Raw genomic sequence first — 27126 nt, 5'->3', positions numbered from 1 at the left:
TTAAGACCATTAGGATAATAGGACAAAATCACTCCTAAATCGGTGAATACATTCATAGCATGTTCTTGTTATTTATATCATCGATTACATGTATATGAGAACATTTATCAAAAAACAAATAAATTAATATAAATTTATAAATTATAAATGTCTTTTAAACTTTGGAACAGCTGTTTGCTGTCCCAGATTGGCGTCACCATTACGTTGTTTCACAGTTCAAATCTTTTTAAAATTTAATGAAATATATCATGACTTTGTAGTAATACTTTGGATTACAAGGGGGAGGGAGCTCTGTTTGAACCGGGTGCTAGAATCATAAGTACACCATACCCATGCGGCTGAATGCAAACTGTATCCCCCTTTTATTAAATAAGCTGTTTACAGATTTATAAATGCATTGAAATTATTTGCAGTGTTTTCGCCTTTTTATTTACTTGATTTCTCTAATTATAAAAAAATTATTACACTTCCACCAACATCGAGGTAACAAATCGTGTATGTCTGTTACTCAGGCCTGTAGCATGTTAGGAGGAAGAACTATCAAGTCTGTTCAAATGATTGACCTTAATCTTAACTGAATGTGACAATGGTTAGATAGGCGTAATATTTAAATGAATTCTTGTCAATAACTGAAAAGCATTACAACCTGATATTTGGCCTTTGGTATTACTGAAATGAAGGATTACCAGGTTTGAACTTCCTAGTGTACATTGTGTTTTAATGGTTAGCCGAAGGAAAGGACTGGTGAACATTTTCACCCCATTGGATTATTTTGTATTGTTCCAAAACAAAGATTGGATCATCCAATCGCCAATCCTCTTTGTCAAATACAAAAAGGCGAATAAAATATGTTTAAATCAAAGATATTTTGTTACATTATTGTATACATTGACTTCTGCCAATTGTCGGATATCCGTTGATACCATTAACATGGCCTCTTCTTCGTAATACTTTTCTATTACAGATAAAGTAAATATGATTTTACATACATGTATAATGATCAAAACCATTCAGCGTACTACAGAAGGCAACCGTCGATCTAATTTTAGCAAATATAATATTTATCGAAAATGAACAACACAATGTTCACTGTTTTCTTCTTCCGGGTATCGACCGACCTAATTATGCTTGACTAAACACGTCATGAATTTCTGTAACATTAATCGAGCGTGGATACAGACAGATCGATAGCGATATGTCTAGGAAACAAGCGAGGTAAGGGTATTGGTACACATGAGCCTCCTTTAGATGGATACACCTGGCGACTGACTACAAAAAATCACTTCGTTCTAGAACCACCATGGACAACACACCCAGGTATACGGTAAGGAATATACACACACAATGTCAGGTCGATGATATAAGATATTTGTGTATTCAAGTTTATTTATATCAATAGTGGTATGCTAACATGGTATCATCGTTATTATGTCATCGTTAGAAATGTAAATGTATTTCACTGAGATTGTCTCCTATTATAAAAGCTACAGATTCTGTATATGGGCGGAAATACGTCTTTATGCTAGGTTTACACTATGTTCCCGGCGACCACGGTAGTCCCGTTTGCCCGAAACGTGGTGCGCCGTGGAATTTTGGCTATTTTTGCAACTGTATTCAAGTTGAGCTAGGTCTTGTGAAGTTTTTCCACGGTCTTTTACGGATTACGTGGTGGACCGTGGATATAGGGGAAAGTGCTGTTCCCGGAGGTTAAAGGAACACTACGGCTTTAGCACGGTCTATCAAGGATACCACTCCGTTCTCTCCTGGCCTGTTACGATCTGATGAGGTCTGCTACGTTTTACACGTTTTGATCGAACTCCAATACGTTTTTCACGGTCCGCCAAGGCTTACTAGGATTAAAGTCTTATGCCAGGCTTTTTGGAGCAACTGAAACAATATTTATTGCCGAAAATGTCATTTCAAACACGTTTTAATTACAAAATTTGTTAAAAGTATATTTGGTATAAATATATAATTATTATAGCCAAGTGTTTCTACGCAAATATTTTTTTCTGTACTCATTTAATCTGCCTTTTGCAATAATAGCTTTGGTATAATTTGAGGGTTTAAATGTGTTTGATAATGACTATTTCTATTTATTAATACAATCATTCAATGAAGTAGCAAATATAAACCAGGCCAGGCAATGATATATTGCTTGCAACGTATAATCGTAATATGACGTAACATGCCGTATCACGTCGGGCTTTCAACCGCTACAAGCCGTGAGATGCCTTGACAGAACGCATCCAAACGGTTTTCATCCATCTTGGCTTGCCGTAAAAACCTTGAGAAACCTGGACAAAACGGCACAAAACGTGCAGCCAATCTTCATCAACCGTGATCAAACGTGGAAAAACCGCAACAGAACGTCACAAAACTTGAAATCACCGTGAGTTTCTGGGGAACGTGCTTGCTGCCCGTTCCACCACGGACCGTCTTGAAGTTCTGTTACGGCCTCGTACGCACTGTCACGTTTTGTTACGTCAATCCCGTTTTATTACGTCCTGTGGCGTTCACCATCTGTACCGTGACTGCCGTGGCAAATTTTTTGACAGTTTAAAAATCTGGCACGGCATCCACGGTAATCACGGCCGCTCACGTTTGTCTATCACGTCCTTCTGCGTTGTCTCACGTTGTCTCGCGGTCACCACGTTTTGTCCACGGTGGCCTGAAACGGGGCTGCCGTGGCCGCCGGGAACATAGTGTAAACCTAGCATTATTCATAAACATGATAGTCCGCTCCTATTTGCGGCCAGGAAAGATGAGATCAAAACGCTATAGGTTTTTCAGCAACCAGTGTATTATTTGAATCATCAAGTCTAACAAATGCAACTTTTGGACAGAAACTATAGATCAAATATTATTTAACACAATATTTCCAATCATTTAAGAGTATTAATTATGCCACAGATGCTACATGTAATTAATTATGTAAATTACTACTTGATACATTTAGATTTTTATATCAATGTGTTCAGGTCGTATCTTAAATTAGCCTTTTCTTGATAAATTACGCATATTCAATTATCTGTCGCAGTTATGAAACAGTTACCGACCTGTGTAGCTAGATGTTTCTGTAATACACTGCTGACAAATTTACATGTAGCCCCGACAAAGATATAGGAAAGCAGCAATCCGAATTATTTGTTGTCTATCCCCCTCCATTGGGAATAATTGTAAATCATGTTTCAAATAAACTCCAGTTTTGTATCGGATAAGTATCCAATCACATGCTACTCTTATATTTTACAATAACGCAAACAATGATCATAATTGTCATAATTGTAGGATTCCGTCTTTAATTGGCAAAAGTAAATATTAAATTTTAAAATTAAACCAAATAGATTATTGTAATGTAATACTTTAATAACAGAGACTATTGTTGTTCGATTTTGTTTGTTTGTTTGTTTGATTAATTAACGTCCTATTAACAGCTATGGTCATGTAAGGACGGCCTCCCATGCATGCGGTGTGTTGCGTGTATGTTGTGCGAGGTGCGTGTTTCGGGAGACTGCGGTATATTCATGTTGTGTCTTCTTGTATAGTGGAACTGTTGCCCTTTTTATAGTGCTATATCACTGAAGCATGCCGCCGAAGACACCAAGCAACACACCCCACCCGGTCACATTATACTGACAACGGGTGAACCAGTCGTCCCACTCCCTTTTTGCTGAGCGCTAAGCAGGAGCAGAAACTACCACTTTTACAGACTTTGGTGTGTCTCGGCCAGGGGACAGAACTCAGAGCCTTCCTCACAGGGGCGAACGCTCAACTCAAGGCCAAAAGTGAGGCGGTGCCAAGGGAGGCATTAGGAAGGATAAAAAGTCAGTTAGGAAGAATAGAAAAGATAAGATCCTAAATTTAGTCGCCTTTTACGATCATGCAATAGGGGCAGCAGGTACAATTCTAACGCCCTACCTGCAGGGCTGTTGTTGTTCGATTATTATGTAGTTTGATGTGATAATGGCAGTGTGTGTAGTATTATTAAAACTAAAAATAAATAACCTTAAGTCATATGAGTCATAACTGGGCGATTATTTTGACATTATTTATTTCTTCTGTATTAAATTGAAAGCCATCAGTTTTGGTGAATAAATCTGTTAACATCATTCAAAGGACATACAAATATGTTTGATGCCTTTTAAACATTAGATACAACATTGAATTTTATGCACTGTTTCTTATGCCTTACATGTATGTACATGTATATTTAGATGGAAACAGACCTGCATATATCACTTGACAATTACAAATACCACTGTAAAAATATAACATGAAATTGTAGACCACAAATTGGCTTCATTGTCTGACCGTAGGTACTCATTTCACTGCACTATAGATGTAAATATATTGCATTTTCGCAATGCTGCCAAAAATCCATTTTCACCTTAATTGTACATTTAAATATTAGCCCATACATTATAAATAATGTAATTATCAGAATTTCTTGGTAATGTTTGATTGTGAGTATGAACATGGTGGCACATATACCTTTAAAACTACTTAAGTTACCACTAATGGAATATGACTAAATGTCTCTCCATCATTCAGCTTATGTAATCCTGGGATATAATTATCTGACCAGATCACGCCCAGATTTGCATGTAGTGCTAAATATGATCCTGAAGCTATCACAAAAATGAAAGATGCCAGCAAAAATCATAAAGTTGTCATGCTTAAATAGAGGAAATATTAAACTATGTTACTGTGACCTACTTCTCAAAGCTCAACTGTTTTCTCAACTAAATTTCTCAAAACCATGACAATTCAATTTTCACCCTTTGACCACAGAAACAAATCGGATGTACGAATAGCAGTAATATGCAGCTGACCCCAAGGTATCTTCATGCAATCACTATGGATGACCGTAAAACGACCAAAATAACTTCTTATTTTAATATTCATTTCTTCTAAAAATTGGTGTACGGAATAAAATGAATTGTTGAAATAACATCTAATTTGCTTGATATATGATATGCTTAATTTACAATCGGGTTCCCGGTAGGTCAGGCATAAAGCCGGCTTTTCCGGACTCAAACTATATAGGATACTCAATAACGGGTTCCAGACGGATGGACAGAAGAGTAAATCGATTAATTATTAAACAGATGGAATCAACGGTTTCTGCATTGCAGAAAAATCAATGTTAATGGGCCCAGTTGTTCAAAAGGTGATAAGATTAATAAAAGTTTAACAATTATTTTAAAATCAAGATAAAATAATTTCTTGTAATACAAATTTTACAAAATTTTATAAGAAACATAGGAACTCAATTCTTTACTGACTTGCTGAGTTTAATAAATGAGACGTGAAATTTTCTATTATAATCTTATTAAGCTAACCATGCTTTGAACAACGGGGGCCCGTTATCTATGTTGATAACAATGCCTTGATCAGTGTATAACCTGTACAATAGTATAGTCATCATACACATCTTAACTACAAAACGAAAGATTGTCGGAACAAACAAACAGAAACACCTCAATCAATAAACAAGTAATTTGCATTCTCTTTGAAAATTGACTATTTTTTCTTCCAGTTCTTCCAGTGGCTGCTTTTATAAACTGATGCTATTGAACTGTTTGCGACCAATCAACTACTAATGATGTTTCGGGCATAGCACCATAAGTTGTATAACATCCACATAGTCATAACCAGTATTTTTTTGATAGATACGACAAAGTCGGGCAATGATGTGACTCATGTAAAATGCATGTTCAAAAAATTATATGTAATGCTGTGTGACCGTGACTAGTCAGTCGTGACATATAATATGTAATCACTGTCAATCCAAATGTATATTCCGGGATATTTATACGTAGATATAAATTCAAGATGTATTGAAGGCCTGGCGGAGACAGATAGATAATGTTTAGTCTGCACCGCTCCATTTTGAGGTCAGGCCCTTTTTGGCTCACAATGGTATGTTACATATTTATATTCATATGTAAATATGTATGGTTTACATATTCATGTATATAAACCAAGAGAGTAAAACCTCGACACTATATTGGGAGTCCATCATCTTTCCATCTCAACATCTACTTGTACCTGACGAGCCATGGGACAACAAATTTACATTCAACCTTATACCAACTCTACAGACACACCAGCCAACTTTAATAAATAACTTTCAACTGAAATTATTATAAATAAGTTCATCAGTGTATGGGAGATAATTTTCTCTCTCACAAAAAGGGGACTGGTACGGTAAGATTGGTGATAATAAAGTTTGGGAAACGATCGGTCGTAAAAAAAACTGAAATAAGAAGTTGAATGAATAGCAATATTCAGTGGTGAATGACATTTAAAGGACCACTACCTTTCCAGAACGGCTTTTAATCATTAAAATAGGAATGTAAAACAAAGTTGATAATTCTAAAGAGTCACAAAAGTTATTAACTTACTGTTAATGTTGCACCTGCCATTACATTCTTAACAATTTAATTTTAATAAATTAAATGCTAATTTTCATAACGAGGATCGTTTTATTTTTCCCGTCATCGACCTAATAACCCCGCGTCATTTGGTTATCACTGCGCCAGACGGCGAAACAGCAAAATAAATATTTACTTTTTACGTAGAGTACGCAGGGAATTTTTCGTGTAGAATAACTAACATATAACACCGTTAGACTCGAAACAAAGACCCTTAATTATTGTTTAAACTGCAGTTACTTTCAAAATTTTGCCCTGCCTGGATTTAGGGCATTTTAATTGTTCCAAACTTCCGTTCTTCCTAACGTCTCCCTTGACACCGAGTCTCTTTTGGCCTTCGGTTGAGCGCTCGACCCGGTAAGATAGGCTTTGTGTTCTGTGCCCTGGCCAAGAAACACCATAGTCTATCAAGCTACGGCTTAGCGCTCTCAGTATTATGTTTGTTTGATTGATTAATTAACGTCCTATTAACAGCTATGGTAATGTAAGGACGGCCTCCCATGTATGCAATGTGCTGCGTGTATGTTTTACGAGGTGCGTGTTGTGGGAGACTGCGGTATATTCATGTTGTGTCTTCTTGTATAATGGAACTGTTACCCTTTTTATAGTGCTGAAGCATGTCACCGAAGACACCAACCACCCGGCCACATTATATTGACAACGGGCGAACCAGTCGTCCCACTCCCTGTTTGGTGAGCGCTAAGCAGGAGCAGAAACTACCACTTTTACAGTGAAATGCGTTCAAGCATCCGGAATTGCCTTTCGGATCGTTCAAACCACAAATCACGTCAATATTTTCAACCAGTCGCATATAAAATATATAAAAAAAAATCCCTTCCTACCGACCTTATTTTGTTTGCCAATGTAACCCTAAACAGACATTGTTTTGGCTTTATACATGTGTACAGCTACATGTACAACCGCGGATGTTCCATGGAACGTTTTACGAAGCTGTCAAGATATAGTGTTGTTGTCTTCCGATGATCATATGGTACAATTGACTTAAAAACATGTTTGAAACCTTTTTATCTACAAGTGTATGCTAACAAATCTTTGGTACAAAGGTGTGACCAAGTCAAATCAGTAGATCCCTTTGAAGTCAACATTGTTTGCGCTACACCACATGAAGTCTAACCAATCGAGGCAACTTTACGGAGATTTCATTGGCTGTCGTTACAGAATGTTACAACATTTGAGGGAGGAGTCTAATCCGGAAGCTTGATCGCAGTTCACTGTATAGACGTTGGTGTGTCTCGGCCAGGGGACAGAACCCAGATCCTTCCTCGTAGGGGCGAACGCTCAACACAAGGCCAAAAGTGAGGCGGTGCCCAGGGAGGCATTATGAAAGATTAAGTCTGAAGAAGAGAAAAGATAAAATCCTAAATTTACGATCATGCAATAGGGGCAGCAGGTATAATTATAAAGCCCTAGCTGCAGGGCCAAAATATGGCGGCTATTTCGATTGCAAAGTTTATGACTTTCGGCAGACACTATACGCCTATTTTACATTAAAAACGTGAGTTAATCATTTCAATTATAAGTAGTGTTTGTTTTTGAAATGATGCTAACTAGTTTTAAACACAAAATTTATTGAAAGGCCAGATGACTGTTTCCTTGTGGTAGGCCTACGTAATACACATCGTTAGTAGTTCTACACCCAGACACGTGAAATAAAAAAACACCACCAAGCCAAGGTCGGAATAGTGGGTGTTTGTCAGGGAGTGTTCACACGTCCTTTATTTACCTCCTTATTAAGCCAGTCACCCTACACTGTCTGGTATGCAGTTTGAAGCCGCCATGGTAGCCCCGACCGACTATAAAAAATACAGAAATCGGAACACACAAAAAATAAGAAAATGTTTTGCAGAAATCGAAATATTTGGATATTAAAGTGGTAGGCGGAAAGTCAGCCTTCCGCCTGAAACGGTAGGGTTAAACATGTCTGATATCAATCTCCCAAAACACGCACCTCGCATTTCACACACGCAAACGCTACTTACACGGGGGACGTCCTTCAATGACATTGACTGCTTATAGTACATAAATATAATAAACGACTCCATTTTTGACACATTTAAAAAAAAGATTGCCATAGGATGCCACCCTGAGAAACTCCATTAATGGGCAATAACGTCCCCAAAGGAATATAAAATCGATGTTTCTAAGAATGGAAGATATTATATATAGGAACTCAACGTTATCATGTATTATTCAATGAGAACAGTGGAAACCCGACTATTCACTTAAAAAAAATATGGAGATATAACAGAGATATATATCTGCCTCACAAAACATTGTCACAATCACAACAGATGGCAGGCCGTCCTTTGATAATACGACAAGTACTCATTACTTTACGATCATGCAATAGGGACAGCTTTGCCTTGCCCACAAGACGGTGTGGTTGGTTACGGTTGTGTTTTTGCAGCTAGATAGCACTATCAAATGGACAATAACTCCACTATGACAAATAAACACAACAAATATATTGCAGTCTAGTAAAGCATGCACACTCTTGATATACGCATCAGACCTCATACATTGAGACAACTAGCGAATAGTCAAAATCCTTATCTGGGACAGAATGCATTTACTTCGGAACACCAAACTGAGATACAAATCTTTTCTACTACGATGTGAGTGCCTCCCTCTAATGGATAAGCTGCATCTCATTTCGTGAACAAATTAAACATCACACCATTACTATTGGGTGCATATGTTGTTTTTACATTGCATTTCTGTAAGGTATAGTCGTTAAAATTGTATCTGCTGCACTATTGCATGATCGTAAAAGGCAACTAAAGTTATGGTCTTATTTTTTTTCACTTCTTCTTTACTAACTGTCTTATTGACTTCTTCCAAAACGTCTCACCTCGCCCCTGTGAGGCAGGCTCTGTTTTTTTCTCCCCTAGCCGAGACACACCAAAGTCTATAGAAGTAGTATTTTCTACTTCTACCTAGAACTCAGCATTAAAGATGCTCCACCGCCGACAGAGTATAAATGATATTCATCACTTGAACAATAATTAGTATTTATTCGTGTATATATATGTCTAATTAACACAAAAACAATATAAAATAATTTATTTTGCCTTTGGTGCATGCGCAATCAGTACTTCATTCAATATAGGATATAGTGTCACGGATTTTTTTCGGGATGCAATTAATTATTTTGCATATTTTTAACTTGAAGTAAAATTAGAAACTGAAATTTTTCAATTGTGGTAATGGTGTAAAGTAAGTAACATTTGTAACTGAAGGAAAATTCTAAATCGTCTGTTCCTGTTTTTGATAATGAAAAAAATACCAGCGGTGGAGCATCTTTATCGTTCATCATACTACTTTGAGCTATCATTTTTGGGTCAACATTTGTTTCATTTTACTAAATTTAGAGTGCCAATTATTGTATATAATTTTGTTCATTGTTGACTACACTATGTGATTATTTATGCTAAAAATCTACAGATGCTAACAAATGACCAGTATGACAATTGTACAATTTTACAATTTTAATACCATATTTAAAACTTCATACGTTAACCCCTTTGCCCCTTCAAAGACAAAATAAATATAAGTTAGAATCCCTTATTTGCACCTAAAATTACACATGTTTATTTTTACATAAAAATTATGCTTACAGTGGAGATATGATACCAGGGTATATAATGGAGAAATGTGGAATACAGCCATAGCGGTACTACTTTTAAATCAAGGATGGAGGCCCTTAAGTGATCAAGTGCTACAGCTGTTATACCAACAGGAAATATTAGCTCAAGATACAACCATAGATGAATGTATTTTTCACTTATAAAGAATTCCTTGAACTTGTTTCCGGGCGGTATACACTTCAACCACTTTGAGTTGTCCTTTAGTCTCTACACTTCTTTTTAAAGCATTGGGATAATGGAAATGCATAACAAACCTAACATTTTAAATTCACTGATAACTGATATTCAATAGTTGCTTCAATATAATATTTAAATAAAGTCACATTTTCAATATTTGTGTACATGCTAGCTAACAAATAATTTTGTCTTTGAGCCATCCTTTGGGGAAGGGTAACAGAATTTGTATAAATTTTGGCTTTGAAACTCTGGAGCAGAAAGAGTTGAGCCCAATACGGGAACTGATTCAAATTCCTTTAGAAAAAAAGGAACCTGTATTCAGAACATTACTTCTCTTTACAAACCAGGTTAGATATACAGGCCCCCTGGCCTCTTGTCTATTAGAACATGAAAGTCAATCCAAGGAAGACGAGTAATATTTAGTAGTCCCTGATACTGGTAATAATAATTGTGTGCCGTATTCCTGTTGTTTCAAGCAAAAGCTTTTCATGACTTTGAGTTTTACTGCCTGGGTAAGATTGATTGGTTTACCATGGCGGAGATTTTAAAATTTTAATTAGCCCTGTAGTGTGATTATTCTTTACTATATGCCTAAAAGTGATGCTGTGGATCGATGACTAGTCCGCTTTCAACAACTCTGACATCCTTGTCTGATAACACGTTCTAATGCTATACTTGTTCGCTTACATGTAGCAGCTGTTCCTTTAAAAGAGGAATAAAGGAGAGTTTTTACAAAAGACGCCACTTTAACTGATACTGAGAATAAGTTAGAAGGCGTCAACTTTATTGCTCTCTCTGGTATCCAGATAGCAGATGATGACTGTTTTCGGGATTCCATTTCATTTTCTCAATGTCTCCAGTCGACTGGTTGAAGTGAGAGTCCATGAACTCCTGGCCTGTTCTGCTTTCTGTAGTTCAGAGGGAGATGTCTTTTGTAGCATCCTTACCATACTCCTGGCCTTTGTGTTGATATCTTTGACAGTATAAATATCCTTATCCAGCGTCTTGCCTTTGCTTTAACTTTGAGTTGACGCTGCTTTGAAAACATCGATATCTCTTCTCATATAGGGCTGTAAAGTTATCACCTGCTCTTGTTTTGGTAAATTTTCCCCAGACCTGAGGAGACCACGTGTAACCTAAATTATATCTAAAAGTGCCGGGATACCACTTAGTATGCCAAGATCTTCTTTTTCACAAATTGGTGTTCTTCCCTTCTAATGTGCATCAGAACCCTGCCAAATTTGTTGCGTTATTTCCAATCAATAATTAATCTTGCACTCTTGCATGCCACCCTATCCAGAATTAACACCACGTCTTTTATCAGACCTAAAGGAAATCCATAGCTACGGCTGTGTACAAGCGTGATTCTTCCTGTGCCTCAAAGGAAGACCCTTCAGACCAAAGTTTGGACTGTAGTTCCAAAATACCATAACAACTATTCTTCTAATTTAATTGGGTTCACAGATCTGTTGGGGGTGCCGACCTTACTTTGCAAAAATTTGCACTAAAATTGTCATGCTGACCATATATGTGGAAAATACAATTCCTTATACCATGTTGAAGTCAATTTGCGGCTTACTTTTTATCTGACAATGATGACCACATACGTATCGCGCATCTGATGGAACTATTTAGCCGAAAACGTGGGGTTTTACACAAATTGCCTTTCTCATTGAATGATGGATTTTCCTCAATAAGAGCTTCTTTGTTTGACAGTGCGCATTTACACACATGATTGGAGCATTCCGTTTTCTGCACTTGCTTCCCCCATATGGTCTATCTTCTCTTATACGGGCGGGAAAATACGGAAGAATCCCCATTATCAATAATATTCATGTATCTCATTCATTTGATATTATGATGTGTTTACGATACGCAAATATACCGCAGTCTCCCAAAAACACGCACCCCACACAACATACACGCAACACACCGCATACATGTAAGGCCGTCCTTACATGACCATAGCTTGAAACACACGCCTTACACTACATACACATCGGACAACGCATACATGGGACACGGTCCATACATGACACTGGCTGTCAATAGGACGCTAATTAATCAAACAAACATAACCAAGCATTTCATTAATTGGGCTTCTGGTGCTTGAATGATATTGCCTTGATGCACAGTCATCGCATTCTTTATAGACGTTCCCAACACCTCGTTGTATCCCTTCGTCATTCAAGCCTTAGTCGGATACAAGCAAGAGGTTTGCTCATGCCTAGGTGTTAAGAAGTAACAGTACAGTGCAATTCTCTTATACCCATCATCTTTACCCTTTATACAAAATGTATCTTTTTACGTCGATCAGAACCCGGGCTATTAGTGCTATTAGCAGACGACTATGTTGGATAGAGAGTCTAGTTTAAAGATGCTCCACCGCCGACAAAGCATAAATGATATTCATCAGTTGAACAATAATTGGTGTTTGATCATGTATATATATGTCTAATTGACACAAAAAATAATATAAAATAATAAATTCGCCTTTGGTGCAAGCGCAATCGGAATTTTTTCGGGATGCAATTAATTATTTTTCATATTTTTAACTTGAAGTAAAATAAGAAGCTCAAACTTTTCAATGGTGGTAATGGTGTAAAGTAAGTAACTTTTGTAACTGAAGAAAAATACTAAATTGTCTGCTCCTGTTTTTGATAGTGAAAAATACCATTTGTCAGCGATGAACATTTTTAAATGTAAACAAATTTAACTTGACATGGTATGTTATTTAGTACAGTGATTTGTTATCATAACAATATATTAAATATTTGTTTACCCATCCCTAGGTGCTGTGATACTGCTATAGCTATTACATTTCAACCAGGACTTAATCCTTCCACGAGAAATACATGCCTCTGTTGACGTCCATCAGAGCGTTCCCATCTCCGACAGAATATCAAATAAATACTTAAATTTAAAATAAAGTCAAAAGCAGGCTTATCCTGCAATGTGACGATTCGAATCCTAGGTCTTATTTTGCAATCGTTTTTTTTTTGTAATAAATTGCGATTCGATTCATATAAGTACTTTTAATATTTAAAACCAAATGAAGAAATATAATAAATTAATTTAACATTTATCCAGATACAATGTATTTTGAAGTTGTTTTCGTTGTTCTAAAAATAATTATCAGCGTTGACCATAGCTGTAAATTGGACGTTAATTAATCAAACAAACAAACAATTTTCAGTGTAATTGTTTTCTATCATATCATTTGACCATGCATGCCGAGATAATTGTAGTAGTTACAAAATGTAACTTTAAAATCAACGATAAAGGATATTGTGACCACCAAATAGTGAGGTTATTAGTAGTCCCCTCTGGTTTCACTGGCTGTGTTAGTCCTTGTTCCCGTCTGCATGTCTGTCTATCTGTTCGGCTCTTTGGTTTCTAGATGATAACTTGAGAACGAATTAATGGATTTTGGTCAAGCTTCATACAATGGTTGCATATGAGAAAATACAGCTTGGGATTGAATTTGGGGTCAATTACAAAGGTCACTGCTACTGAAATTAGTTTGTTTCACAAGTTTCCGGACGATAACTTGAGAATGCATCAACGGAATTTGTTCAAACGTCTTATTATGAAAGCATATAAGTCAATTCAGATTGGGATTAAATTTAAAAGAAAAACCACAAAGGTCTCTGTTACTGGAAATAGATTGTTTCAAAATTTTAGTTTCCAGATTATAATTTGAGAACACAACCCCTGAATTTAAAACTAAGATACAATGGTAACATAGGATAACACAGCATGGGATTTAATTTGGGGTTAAAAAAAATAAATTGTTTCCAAATTTTAGTTTCCGGACGGTAACTTGAGAACACATCTATATAAGCTTTTCAAAATGCATACCATGATCGTATAACTAAACCATAATATCTTGCCATAGATTAGCAATGTAATTGACGGCAAGGAACGTGGGGTGCTTGAATATTCACTTTTTGAGTTGAATTTACTTTGTATTTTGTACAGAACGTTCCAGTTTACAACTATAACCCAGTCCAAGATTTTACTGGAGAACAGTCCGCTATCTACCTGGGTGGGGCATACCAGGGAACACCAGGCCCTGCTTATTACCAACCACCCGGAGTTCCAGCCCCACCTCAGCCAGCCTATCCGCAAAACTATGCCATCAAATATTATAATCCTACAGTCAACATAAAAGATTGTGCCCAAGGACAAGCCTCAGTCAAAGAAGGCAATATAGTCCCCGGTTCGATTGAAACTGCATCAACACCACAACCGTCCGTGTCGCAGGTCTCTCGGACACGTACAAACGCCGCCAAGGAAGCCAAGAAAGACATCAATGCCACTGGGTCCCGAGAAGGCATTGCAAAACCTTCCAAAACCACAGGACATGATGAAGCTAATGCCGGACAACCCAAACAGGTAAAAAACAACCGTTCTATTACTTTTAACAAACGGCGTCTACTTATTTGTATGACTACATTTTATATATAATATTTTTATTTGACACATATACTAATGTTTACAAATTGCTTGGAATAGCCAATTACCCTATAATTGGTCATGCTCATGTTAACATTCTACTAGTACTCAGATTCTACATATGTTAAGTTTATGTTTAAATTTGGTTTGTCAATTTCTTTCGCAAGAACAACATTATAAGTAATATAAATTTCAGATGTAAAAAGAATGTTTGACCATGCAAAATAAAGTACATGTTTTAAGAGTTTTTTTGTCGAAATAAAATGTCTCAATAAAAAACCATAGGGAGGATATTAATTATTTCTTCCCCTGATATCAGAAGGACAAAGAAATAGATGTCGCAGATGGTAACCTCACACTCCAGCTACCAGCGGCCGGTACGACAGAAGAGAAGCCCCCAGACGGAGGCCTAACCGCGTGGAAAGTGGTTCTAGCCTGCAGCATTCTAAACGCCTGTAGTACAACATGTGTACTTATATTGTCCTTCAGTAAAAGCAGTATGACTGCTGATTTGGGGGAGGATCCAACTGAAAGCATCATTACAGCTTGTAGTCAAATCCGACTATTAGCCGGTATGGATTTATCAAATATTTTATAAATGTATTGTAACGTCATTATTTCCATTGAAGTTTAAATACTTTGGTGAAACAAGAAGAATTTTGTTAGTGTGCTGATATAAAAACAATGGACTACTTTTAAACGGTAACAATATACAGTATTAATATATTTGAACGCATCTTCTGAATAGTTATTGAATCAGTTTCGACACTATCTAAGTTGGAGGCGGTGACTTGACGCAGAATTTATCTTTACACAGAGGAAGCCGGTTATATTGAAGAATGGGAAATTACCTCTAAGCATCCAGACTCCAATATAACCCAGAATAAAAACATTGATAATGTGAACAGGGATTATAATTAATTTCATATTAAGCAGTACTTCAATATAACCGACTTCAAATTAATTGGGTCTCACTCTATATACTATTGTTCTTTTAATTCCTGTATTATCGGGTAGTTTGCTCAGTTATGGTTTTCGTTTATCATTTTGTCTTTGATATGGACTCTGAAATATGGTATTTGCAAGAACTAAATTGTATTCAAAAGTTTACTTGCTGATACGCATGATTTTCCATTTTTATGGGTTACACATGGATTATAAATCGTTTAGCCGGAGTTCACTGTCTTGCATTGAATTTTGTACCATAATTTGAAAAAAAACTAAATTGATTGTTGATTATCTCTTCATAAAGCATCAACAAATACTTTTAATTGTTTATAATTTAATATCTATGTGTAATAACAACATTAAACTTTTATAACTGATACAACCAAAATACCCAAACAGTAGTCTCGGAAATCTTCTGTCCGAAAGGACATTTCCAGGAATCTAGATTTTGTTTGGTTCAACGGTCCCTGTTTCCACTTTATTTCTAACTGCATTCCTGACATCTTTTTAAAGCGAATATTCCAAATGAAATTCCATGAGTACATAAGACGTATTTTAAGTTTTTACGTTTTAAACTTATGGACACCATCCGTAAAAATTCACATGTTGTTTTTCTTCCAGCACCTCTGGTCGCCATTGCAATAGTAAAGTTCGATTACCGGAAGGTGTCAGCTACTGGTTCTATCATGGTTATGATCGGTTTCTTTGTTTCCGGTTTCCTGCCCTCTAATGTTTCTGGTCTGGTCGGTGTATTTGTAGGGGCTGTAGCAGGTAAGTTATCATGTCACCTTTCAGTAAAATTTCGTTGCTAATTCATGCATCATTATTTCTTGAATATGCTTGATGTCTTGTAAGTAAATGAGGACATGTGCTTTTGCTTGACGTCCTATTAACAGCAAATGGCATTTAAGGCCACTTTTCCAGTATAGGGTGTGTGTGACTATGTTTTTGCGGTATATGTGAGTTGTATTTCCTTGTAACAGTGGAGGTCATTCTCTTTTTATTTTGCTTTCCCACTCAGACTTGTCGTCCCGGTGGTCGAACAGCACATCCCATCCGGTCATATTGTTACAGGTCTTACTTGTAAAATGAATATTACGACGCGATTTATGGGATGTAATCCTTCTTCTTGGTTTCTTATTCCGTCTGCTCTGTATACGCCTGGGTACACATGTGTATCAGGTACACCCAGACCACAAGATCATGAAACAGACTTAAGTCTAAAACCGTTTAAATTAGACTAAGCCAATCACAAATGACATTACAAAAAGCTACAATCTGACTAAAATACAGATCCTTTTTATCACTACGTTAGATAAGAGGATCTGAGAAAATCTCATCAGGGGTCATGTCCAGGTGACCTTTGTAAATGGCCAATCAATTTGCTGCTGGCAAAAGTTTGACAGTGAATTTCAGGGGACGAAATTGTTTGAAAATCTGTCAGAAGTATTTCCGTGTAGGTAGTCATCTCGCCCAAAGAGCACAATAAACTAATCATATTTGTATGTTGGGGCGAAATGGCGTTGTCAATTGACAGAGTAACGTGCAGAAAATGCATTTGATCTGAATTACACGTGGTATAAAGGTCATCCGAACATGAACCTTAATCGGATTTTCTCAGATCTTCTATTGAACGGAGTGGTTATAAGGATCTGTATTTCAATCAGATTGAAAAAGCTATTAATGATTCGTTAAGTATAAACTTAAGTTTAAGATAGTTTCATGATCCGGGAACATTGTCTCAGTCGTTGGCGTCCAGAAAATGATCAGTCCCAAGTGGCGTCAGCAAACAAACATAACAAGATTGTACGTAAAACTCTTCACACATAGAACACATTCATGACATATACACAATTACATGGCGCTACCATTACATACTGTAAGACAATGCGACCCAACTGACGTTCATGTAAACTGTATTACGGGACAACATTAGCTCATTCTTCACTGTTACAGTGTTATACTCAAAACGGGCAAACCAGTCATCCCACTGTTTATGCTAAGCACTAAGCAGGAACAGAAATGATCATTTGTATAGACCATGACTGGTCTTGGCTAGGTTACCCGAACCCAGAGCCTTCCGAACTCTATAACAGCACTAGATGAATGGAGTAGAATGAACGGTTTGTCTGTTGAGTATTGTGTGGACCGGGTGGGGTATACTGTTTGGTTTCTATTGCGGTATACACCAGTAGCACTATTAAATGAACAGAATACCACTATAAAAGAGATAAAACACTGATATACCACAGTCTCCAAAACCAAACATTCACGCTCGCAACCCATAGGAGGTCGTCCTTAAATGTATCATCAAATATTTAAGGCGACTTATGTTGGTATTGTCTATTGATGAGAAATATTTCAACACATTTGTTAATTCTTAACTTGTTTTATTTCGTAGAAAAGGGATGGATATCACTTTGGACCATTTTACGGCCATTCAGGGATGAGCAAAATTTGTCCTGAATAACATATAATATGCAGCTGGCCGTAAGATATCTTCATGAAGATATTTTACTAATCACTAAGTAAAATGGCCAAAAGTGATACCCCGCCTTTCCGATCTGAAATATATTAATATGTCTCTATCACAGGTCTTGGTTTAGGCTGCTGGTACATTTGTGCTATTATACCCATACTGGAATATTTTCAACGGCGACGTATGTTGGCCTTGATACTGTCGAATCTCGGCTCTCTTGTCATCATTATAATCATACTCGTGGTGTATATAGAATCACTGAAGACGGAAGATCAAATGGATTGGAAGCTCACATTCAAGTGCATGTTAGTTCCCGGAGCAGTAGGATTATTCGTTTCCTATTTCATCCCGCCTCTACAATTACATATGAAAGACAACACCGGACGAAACTTTGTGGAAAAAACTCTGGGAGTGTTAGACTTAAAGCTATTTAAAGAATTGGCGCTTTATTTAGTCATGTTGCTTTATTTCTTTGACCAATTTGGTAAGCGAACTTTTTTATTTGTTTTAACTATAACTTAATATTAAAATGGTACATCCCTTTCTGATGTCACTACCGATATTTAAGAATAGTATCCATAGCAATTATGGACTTTTGCTGAGATCCATATGGTGTTATATCACCTAAGTAGAAAAAATAATGACCGAGGGCGTAGCCGAGGTCATTATTTTAAAGATGTTCCACCGCCGACAGAGAATAAATGATATTCATCATTTAAACAACAATTGGTGCTTAATTGTGTATATATATGTGTAATTAACACAAAAAATAATATAAAACAATTTATTTTGCCTTTGGTGCATGCGCAATCAGTACTTCATTCCATATAGGATATAGTGTCACGGAATTTTTTCGGGATGCAATTAATTATTTGTTATATTTTTAACTTGAAGTAAAATTAGACGCTCAAACTTTTAAATATTGATAATGGTGTAAAGTAAGTAACTTTTGTAACTAAAGAAAAATACTAAATCGTCTGCTGTTGTTTTTGATAGTGAAAAAAGTACCATTTGTCAGCGATGGGCGTCTTTAAATTCCACAAGGGCGATATATACCATATTGACCGAAACAAACATTTTTTATGTCGTTTCTTCAAAAATGTCAAAACAATATCTTATGTGCATATTAATTATGAGAAAAACTTTGGTCAAAGAACGGCACCCTGAAGAAATCAGCGTTTGCAGCACAAAGGAATAATAACTCGGTGCTACTAAAAATAGAAACACCGAATCAAAATACTTTATATTGAACGTCACGCGACCATTTATAGCCAATGAAAATAGTTGAAAATCAGAGCATATCTAATACATAAGCATACCTTCAGTAAAATATGATAACCGTTATATGAAAGCCTCCGGTATCGAACGAAATACCTTCATTATATGCATAACTCGTTATACACATAGTATAAACGTCTTGTATGAACCATGATGGGAAAATAAAAGATACTACGTCATCAAATTGAATTCATTGTAAGCGTTTTCGTTATAAACGTGTTTTACTGTTAAAATTAGGTTAGAAAAATCTGCAGGGCATGAATGTCCCCGCCTCCACAATGTTTATTTTAAGCGCGACGGGACATTGACTGACATACGTAGATAATGCTATTGTTCATGGCGGGGGCATCAAACAAATTTCTTTTGAAGCTACGTTTTCAATTTAAGATGTTGAGATGATCTAAAGAAAATATGTGAAATTATCTTAACCTTGTGTTACAGGTAGGAGTTTACCGCAGACCTATGTACCTGCAATGATGAAGGATAAGAATTTTTCGCCTCTTCAGACAATCCAACAGCTCCTCCTGCTCCCAGCTGGCATGCTATCAGGTTATATTTTCCTCTACTACTGGAAGCACAGACAGCTACTGGCGGTTTTGTTACTGTGGGGACCAATGGATCTGTTGGTCGGTTACCTCACTTTACAAATCCCAGCCTACGATAAATTCGGATGGGTTGCTGTGTACACTGTTGTGTTTGGAATCACGGAAGGTAAGTATCATATATATATTTTAAACGTTTATTTTATAATCTCTTTACGACATCTGATCCGAAAGTCGGTGTGACCTACACAGCCATCGTGTTTCGTCGATCGTCGTACAACATACACGCAACACACCACATACATGGGAGGCCGTCCTTACATGACCATAGCTGTTAATAGGACGTTAATTAATCAAACAAACACACACAAAAAATCGATCGTCGTCCGTCATTTGCAACATTTTTATTCAAACAAACAAACAAGCCCAAAAGTACTGATATTGTGTATGGGGCATGGTAGAATGAAAAAAACTGTGGTTATGGTCATAAATGTAATCTAAGCTAAAATCTTGAAAATGAAGAACAGGGGGAAATACACCCGATTCTTGTCGAGTGCCGAGACTAGAAATCGATCCTGCGTCTTCGCTGTGAAAAACTTGCTCTACCGACTGAGCCAAAAAAGTCATCCTCCGTCAGCCGAGTGACATAGACCGTATATAACACCATTCACAAACCACACTAACCTGTTAGTGCGCTCAACCAAAAGCCAAAATTGAGTTGGTGTCAAGGGAGAACTTATGATAAAGAAAGTAAGTTAGGATGAAAGAAAATATTATCACAAATAGTTGGCTGTGATAGGGACAGTTGATACAATCAATTCTAATGCCTTTGTGTCGAATGCTCTTGGTTCTGTCCCCTGGCAGAGACACACCTTAGTCTATAAAAGTGATTGTGTCTGCTCCTGCTTGGCGCTCAGCATTAAGGGAGTGGGACGACTGGTTTTCCTGTTGTCAGTATAATATCGCCAGTTTGGGTTTATTGCTTAGTGTCTTCGGTGGTGTGTTTCAGCACTAAGCAGGCAAGTGTTCCATTAAAAAAGAGGATACAACACGAACATACCGTAGTCTCCCAGAAAATGCACTTCGCACTTCACGCAAGACACCACATATATGGAAGTCCGTCCTTAAATGATCCCGACTGTTGATAGAACGTTAAGTAATCAAACAATCACCGATCCGCTCTTTTTTAACTATAACGCAGATGCTAAGATAATTAATAGTTTGCCTGTAGCAGGCTGGATACAAAATTACTTCAGAACTTACTTTATAATGTGTAAATGAATCTTGAGCTTAGGACCACGAGTATGTTATGTATACTTTGGTAACCTTTTAATATCCTTGGCTAATGACGTAGAAGAATAACATTGCTAGACTTAGTCATATTTCATTTCCATCGATCAAAAAGTATTTTGTATTGCTTAAAATCCTATTTACAGCAAATGCATATTAAAGACGGTTGCCCATAATCCCAATAGAAAAGAAATCATCAAAGTTTGCAAACGCAACATAATAATATTGGCTTTTACTGATCCAAACAATGATCATATTTCTGCACCTGCTTAGCGCTCAGCATACAGGGAGTGGGACGACTGGTTCGCCCGTTGTCAGTATAATGTGACCGGGTGGGATGTGTTGCTTGGTGCCTTCGGCGGCATGCTTCAGTGATATAACACTATAAAAAGGGCAGCAGTTCCACTATACAAGAAGACACAACATAAATATACCGCAGTCTCCCAAAACATGCACCTCGCACAACATACACGCAACACACCACATACATGGGAGGCCGTCCTTACATGACCATAGCTGTTAATAGGACGTGAATTAATCAATCAAACAAACAAACAAACAAATATTTCAAAGAAATAATATTTATACTTGTAGTCACTCTGATGACGACGATGTCAATGTTGCCAACGACGTAGATAAAGTAGTACTTGTATGCCACGCACCTTTGCAGGACATTTGTCTGGGGCGTTGATGGTATTAAGCCAACCATTGAAGTCCTCCAAACAATATGTAACGCAGGAAACAAAACTTAAATGCAACGACGTCATACAAATACTAAAGAATCTAAAGGGTTCTAACACCAAGTACCGAAAGTCCATGAGGAAACCATATCATTTAGTAAACACTGTTAAATAAGGGAATGAATAAGTTGGCAAAATATTCTACTAAATCTGTATTTATATTTTCATTTTTTCATTGTTAGTTTTTTTTAAGAATATTTCCTTAAAATTATCTCAGCTTTATCTTAGACATCAAAGGGATTAATTTCATTCAATATAAAAAACAACCACGCTGGAATTGTGAAACACAGATTTCACAAAATGAAGGTTGTTTGTGGTACTTATGTAATAGAAAGGTACCTTTAATTTGTATTCATTCCAAATTCGATATCAAAGTCTAGATAAGGTCAAAATCAATGACAATATTGCTAAAGAGAGGAGACATTATTTCTATATGATAATGGTTTTTTTTAAAGTTCATCCATTTCATTACAGCCATTGTGTCATCATTACTCAATAACACAGTACCAAACACATTTGGAGTCCTCAATACTCGCTTGGTCACGGGGTTATTTGGATTTGCAGCGGGAATCGGTAAAATCGTTGCCTCACCAGTTGCAGGTGCGGAGTGATATTACTTAATTTTTTAAAAATTGTATCAATCTATTTGGTCATTATCTTAAAATGGACTAAATTTAGTTGGGATTTTATGATTTATCGCATTTTCTTCTTTATCAAGGTTGAAAGATCTTACACGGTTTGGGCCTTTCACTAAAGAATTCGCTTCTACACCAAGGGTAGATATACATGTGAGCAACTCGTACAGACAAAATAGGAAATATGTGATCCAAATTGCAGTATACACTCAACGACTAGGCAAATAGGAAACTAATTAAATATAACTTATCGTAGTATGGGTACATTACGCCTTGATAATAAAAACGTCCTAATGTTTTTAATCTAATATATGTTACCAGTAATAAATAAACCTTAATTGATGTTACCAGTAATAAACCGTAATACGTCATGCTTTATTTCAAATATTAATATTTTACATTTTCCAGAATATGCTAACAGTAGACACGAAGAAGATGACTATGCCGCAGCCTTCTACGTCGCTGCCAGTATGCTAATTGTGGCGGGAGTGTGTGCACTTCTCTCCAGGTTTTTGCTGCTGCGGAGAAAAGCAAAAGAGTCGCCACCGGACGTCGACGGAAACGAGAATAGCAACGAAGAACAAAACAAAATGAACAATAGTGAAAACAAGGGACAAATCGCTAACGAGCGTCAGGACGAAGGAGATGATTCTAACATTGAAGATGTTATAAATGCTGCAGATGAAATTGTTAATGAAATAGATATCACTGATATGGAATATTAAGTCAAGCCCAAAAATTATCATTATTATTATTTACAGAAAATTTATAGCTTTGCTTATTAAAAGACAGCCTCCCCTTTATTATTCGCCCTAAGTGTCTGATGTATACATATTGTAGCATATCTCTTGTAACAACACTTTTCTATTTAACAGAGTACAAAATTAAAGCTAGTGTTTGAAAAATAAATAATGTTACCTAAGTTGTCGAGAGGACATGATTCAAAGTCCAAACTTAACTTCCACACCATAAAGCGATTTTTTTGAGTGCGTTTTATCCTTTTTCACAATAGTCTTTTCACTAGTTGTTTGGTTATATTATTTGTGCATTTTATTATTACCCCTTGTTGGCCACTAGACGAAGCTTGACATTTCCTGGATCATAGAATAGTCATATCATTTGGGGATTATCAGCATGGATATTAACATAATATTTGTAAAAGATATTGTCTGGTCATAAAATTCACTATTTGTTTTCATAAATTATAAAACACCAACGAGATGTTTCTTTCTCTTGTAAAACATATGAACATTACCTCTGACCCTGTGTACCCTATTTTCGCTTATTATATCTGACTGGATTGTTAAAATCAAGTGCATTCTTAAATATTCACTAACAGAATGTCAATTGCGATGATCCAGTTTGAAAAAAAAATTAAAATGATTTTGGAATAAGTCTGCATTAATTTAGTTAATTCTATTTTATTGATTATTGGATTGATAACTCCACAAGAAATGCAAAGATTTTGCGTATTTAAAGTTATATGTGCCGTAACTGGCTATTTTTTTTTACATGCTATGGTTTCTTCATTAATCTTTTGAAAATCATAAGGTTTGATGAGTTAAGCTGTGGAAACCATTAAAATTGCTTCATATGTCATTTAAACGTTATTGTAACACAGAAATTATATACATGTACTGCAAAATTGTTGGTTTTATGCCTTATGCATGTTTTATATGGAAACATATATTGAGAAATCACTTTACAATTACTAATAAAACTGTAAAAATGTAAATTGCAATAGGGGCAGCAGGTACAATTCTAACGCCATACCTGCAGGGCGAGTTCGGTATCCTAAAGATTTTCAAACTATATTATATAATTCTGGTACAATTTGAGAGCGGTTTGTTTGTTTGTTTGTTTGATGATTGTAACGTCCTATCAAAAGTCAGGGTCATGTAAGGACGGCCTCCCATGTTTGCATTGTGTAACGCGTGTGAAGTGCGGGGTGAGACTGCGGTATGTTTGTGGTGTGTCTTCTTGTACAATTATGTAACTGTTGCCCTTTTAATAGTGCTAAATCACTGAAGAATGCGGCAGAAGACGCCAAGCAACACACCCCATTCGGTCACATTATACTGACATTGGGCGAACCAGTCGTCCTACTCACAGGAATGTCTTTATGCGTCAACATTTATGAAGTCATCGACAATCCACAAATCGTTTACATTGCATGTATTGATGACGTCTTGTAACTGTTTAGAGTTTTCTTGCTCTCCCCAGTGTAAGTGGCTTTATATTTTCTTTAGCAACCGGTGCATATCCTTACATTTATATTTATACTACAGTCCCACTGTGTAACCTTACCAAGCGCAGTTGCCAGTCATTTCGAATATGAGCTTCGATCGTTTCTTATGACGTAATTATCATTGTGACGTCATAATTGTCGTGCCAGCGATCACGGTAAACGGCTGTTCTAATGGCTGTTCCATCCTAACAATAACGAAATGTTTAATTCATTATTGATATGCAAAATTCCGTGTTTTTCCAACATAAAATTGTAAATGTAAATATAAGAATTGAACGTCTTTCAGTTGGCATTCATAGCCAATATGAATGCCAACTTCACAGAGGCAAACCCAACATGAACCCCTAATGTAACCTCCTACAATATACATAATATGACTGAAGGCAAGGCCTTAAAGGGCGCAGCCAGGTGTTTTAATATGAATCATGCACGGTATGAGAAGAGCGAAGCTTCACTTGTTTATTGTATTTTCTACTTCATGTAGAAGACATAATTAAGAAATCAAAGGACGCGATTTAAACTATAGAAATGGTTAAGAAGCAGAATAAATATATGACGTCAAATTGTTTAAAATGTAATTAGCGGAGTGATGTGACAGTATTGTCCTTGTACCAGTAACTTACCTACAAATAATACAGCATCATGTATATTATGGTTTGTGTCATGGGGATTGGTTGCGGTCTACAACATTACGTTGACGTTGTATAAAGTGATATTCTAAAAAATAAGAACGGTTTATATTTTTGGCGGGAACCCATTGGTTACATTATATACGTTAACTTCCATATGTACATGTGTGTAGAAAAGCGGAGTTCAATTTTCATCTATACTTTAAAATAAACTTTCTTCAAATCTAATTACAATCAGACTTGGGACCAGAGGAAATAATTCGTTATAACAGAAATTCGCTATAGCGTTTCTGAAACTATAAGTTAATTAAAGTCATAGGCCGATTGCACCCCGAATCAACGTAGTTACATGTATCAAGCTAACTCACAAATTCCGAAGGCACCAACAATGTCTTCTTAGGCAGATTTTCCATTATCGACAATTAATTGTACACTTGTTTGATCGTATTTGATTTTCTATTAATTAATTCCCCCTTTTTTTTATTCATCACTGTGTGTATTTACTTCTTATTCAGAGCTACATATATATGCCCTTTGACATTTGTTTGTTGAAATATGTATTTCATTTGCTTGATATTGTTGTTTCTGTTATTAATAAGAAGGTGTAAAAGTCTATAACATGATGACTAGTTTTCACTGTAAAGTCATTTTTTAACATGTATCCATTAAGAACATGTAGAAGTTGATTATCATATATATACATGTAGGTTAATTGGAAACATACATACATGTACATCCCCAACCCAGCAAGTTCACTTTTTAATTCTGCTTCTTCCAGTTTCATTTCTAAACATTTCCTCAAACATATAAATGCTCTAATTGGACATTGTTTTACCGTCTTTGTGAATTTGATGACCGAACTGTGCTAAAAGAGTTTATACAAAAGTTTTACCATACAAATTAGCATTTAATTATGGTTTAAAGGAGCCCCATAGGTCCATTAAATATCGTAGATTTTAATCAAGCTTTATAAGAGCTTTATGCCCCCATCCGTTAACTTTAATGGACATTTGTGCAACATTATATTTTCTGGATATGACGTCATCAAGTTAATGACGGTTTAATGAAGGCTTAATCCTCGATTAACTTTTAATAGACCTTTGAACAACTGGCCTCAGATAAATAAATACATGGAACTAACTGACCATTAGTATCTGTTATATGTAGAGATATGACACGTATTTAGAAATAAAGTGGCAATAAAGTAAAATAATTACTGAAATAAAAGAAAATAGTACACAATTAGAAACCAAAACAATAATGAGGTGGCAAACATCCAAACCACTCTTCAGAATAAGTATTAAATATTGAATTTTATCGTAAATATGTGTAAAATGGAAATTTTGATCAATATCGCGCTAGTACAACGGCGGCCCATACGGGACACATTTACCGGCGGTGTAGATGACTTTATAAATATGTAAAATTAACCACTTTCCCCTTATGGGATTTTTTGGGAATTTTTACGAGTAACTTATAGTCGAAATCTAAAAACATTCCAACAAAAATAATTTTTGTTGCAATTAGTTTGACGTTGAAACCTAGTTTGACTGGACTATACCTGTTCTCGTGATAAACTCGTCAGTTGTGTGTT

At 36.2% G+C, this 27126-nt stretch overlaps 1 protein-coding gene across 5 annotated transcripts; it reads left to right on the top strand.

Moving 5' to 3' along the window:
• Positions 1-1102: 1102 nt before the first annotated feature.
• On the top strand, positions 1103-27126 carry LOC138333548 (monocarboxylate transporter 4-like). 5 transcript variants are annotated; one of them, XR_011209996.1, is made up of 9 exons: positions 1104-1324; positions 14267-14683; positions 15063-15315; positions 16313-16462; positions 18286-18654; positions 19890-20159; positions 22495-22620; positions 22739-22796; positions 23064-23202. XR_011209996.1 is itself a non-coding variant. In XM_069281997.1 (8 exons), exons 1-8 carry the CDS (start codon positions 1301-1303, stop codon positions 23378-23380), a joined length of 1926 nt encoding a protein of 641 aa, XP_069138098.1. In that variant the 5' UTR covers positions 1104-1300; the 3' UTR covers positions 23381-27126. The 5 variants fall into 5 exon arrangements, 3 of the variants coding, with proteins under 3 accessions (XP_069138099.1, XP_069138098.1, XP_069138100.1); XR_011209995.1 differs by having other exon boundaries at positions 22739-22808; positions 23064-23200; XM_069281997.1 differs by lacking the exon at positions 22739-22796 and having other exon boundaries at positions 23064-27126.

This window comes from Argopecten irradians, chromosome 10 (assembly GCF_041381155.1).
Source record: "Argopecten irradians isolate NY chromosome 10, Ai_NY, whole genome shotgun sequence".
Classification (NCBI taxonomy): Eukaryota; Metazoa; Mollusca; class Bivalvia; order Pectinida; family Pectinidae; genus Argopecten; species Argopecten irradians.
The sequence above is the reverse complement of the archived record's forward strand: the minus strand, read 5'-3'. Positions and strand labels throughout refer to the sequence as shown.

Bases quoted from the DNA above. Each gene is read 5' to 3' on its own strand.
- LOC138333548 (XM_069281997.1), top strand. From the start codon at position 1,301: ATGGACAACACACCCAGGTATACG. The intron at 18,655-19,889 runs GTAAGCGAACTT...CTTGTGTTACAG, and splicing joins TTATTTCTTTGACCAATTTG to GTAGGAGTTTACCGCAGACC. The intron at 22,621-23,063 runs GTGCGGAGTGAT...TACATTTTCCAG, and splicing joins CGTTGCCTCACCAGTTGCAG to AATATGCTAACAGTAGACAC.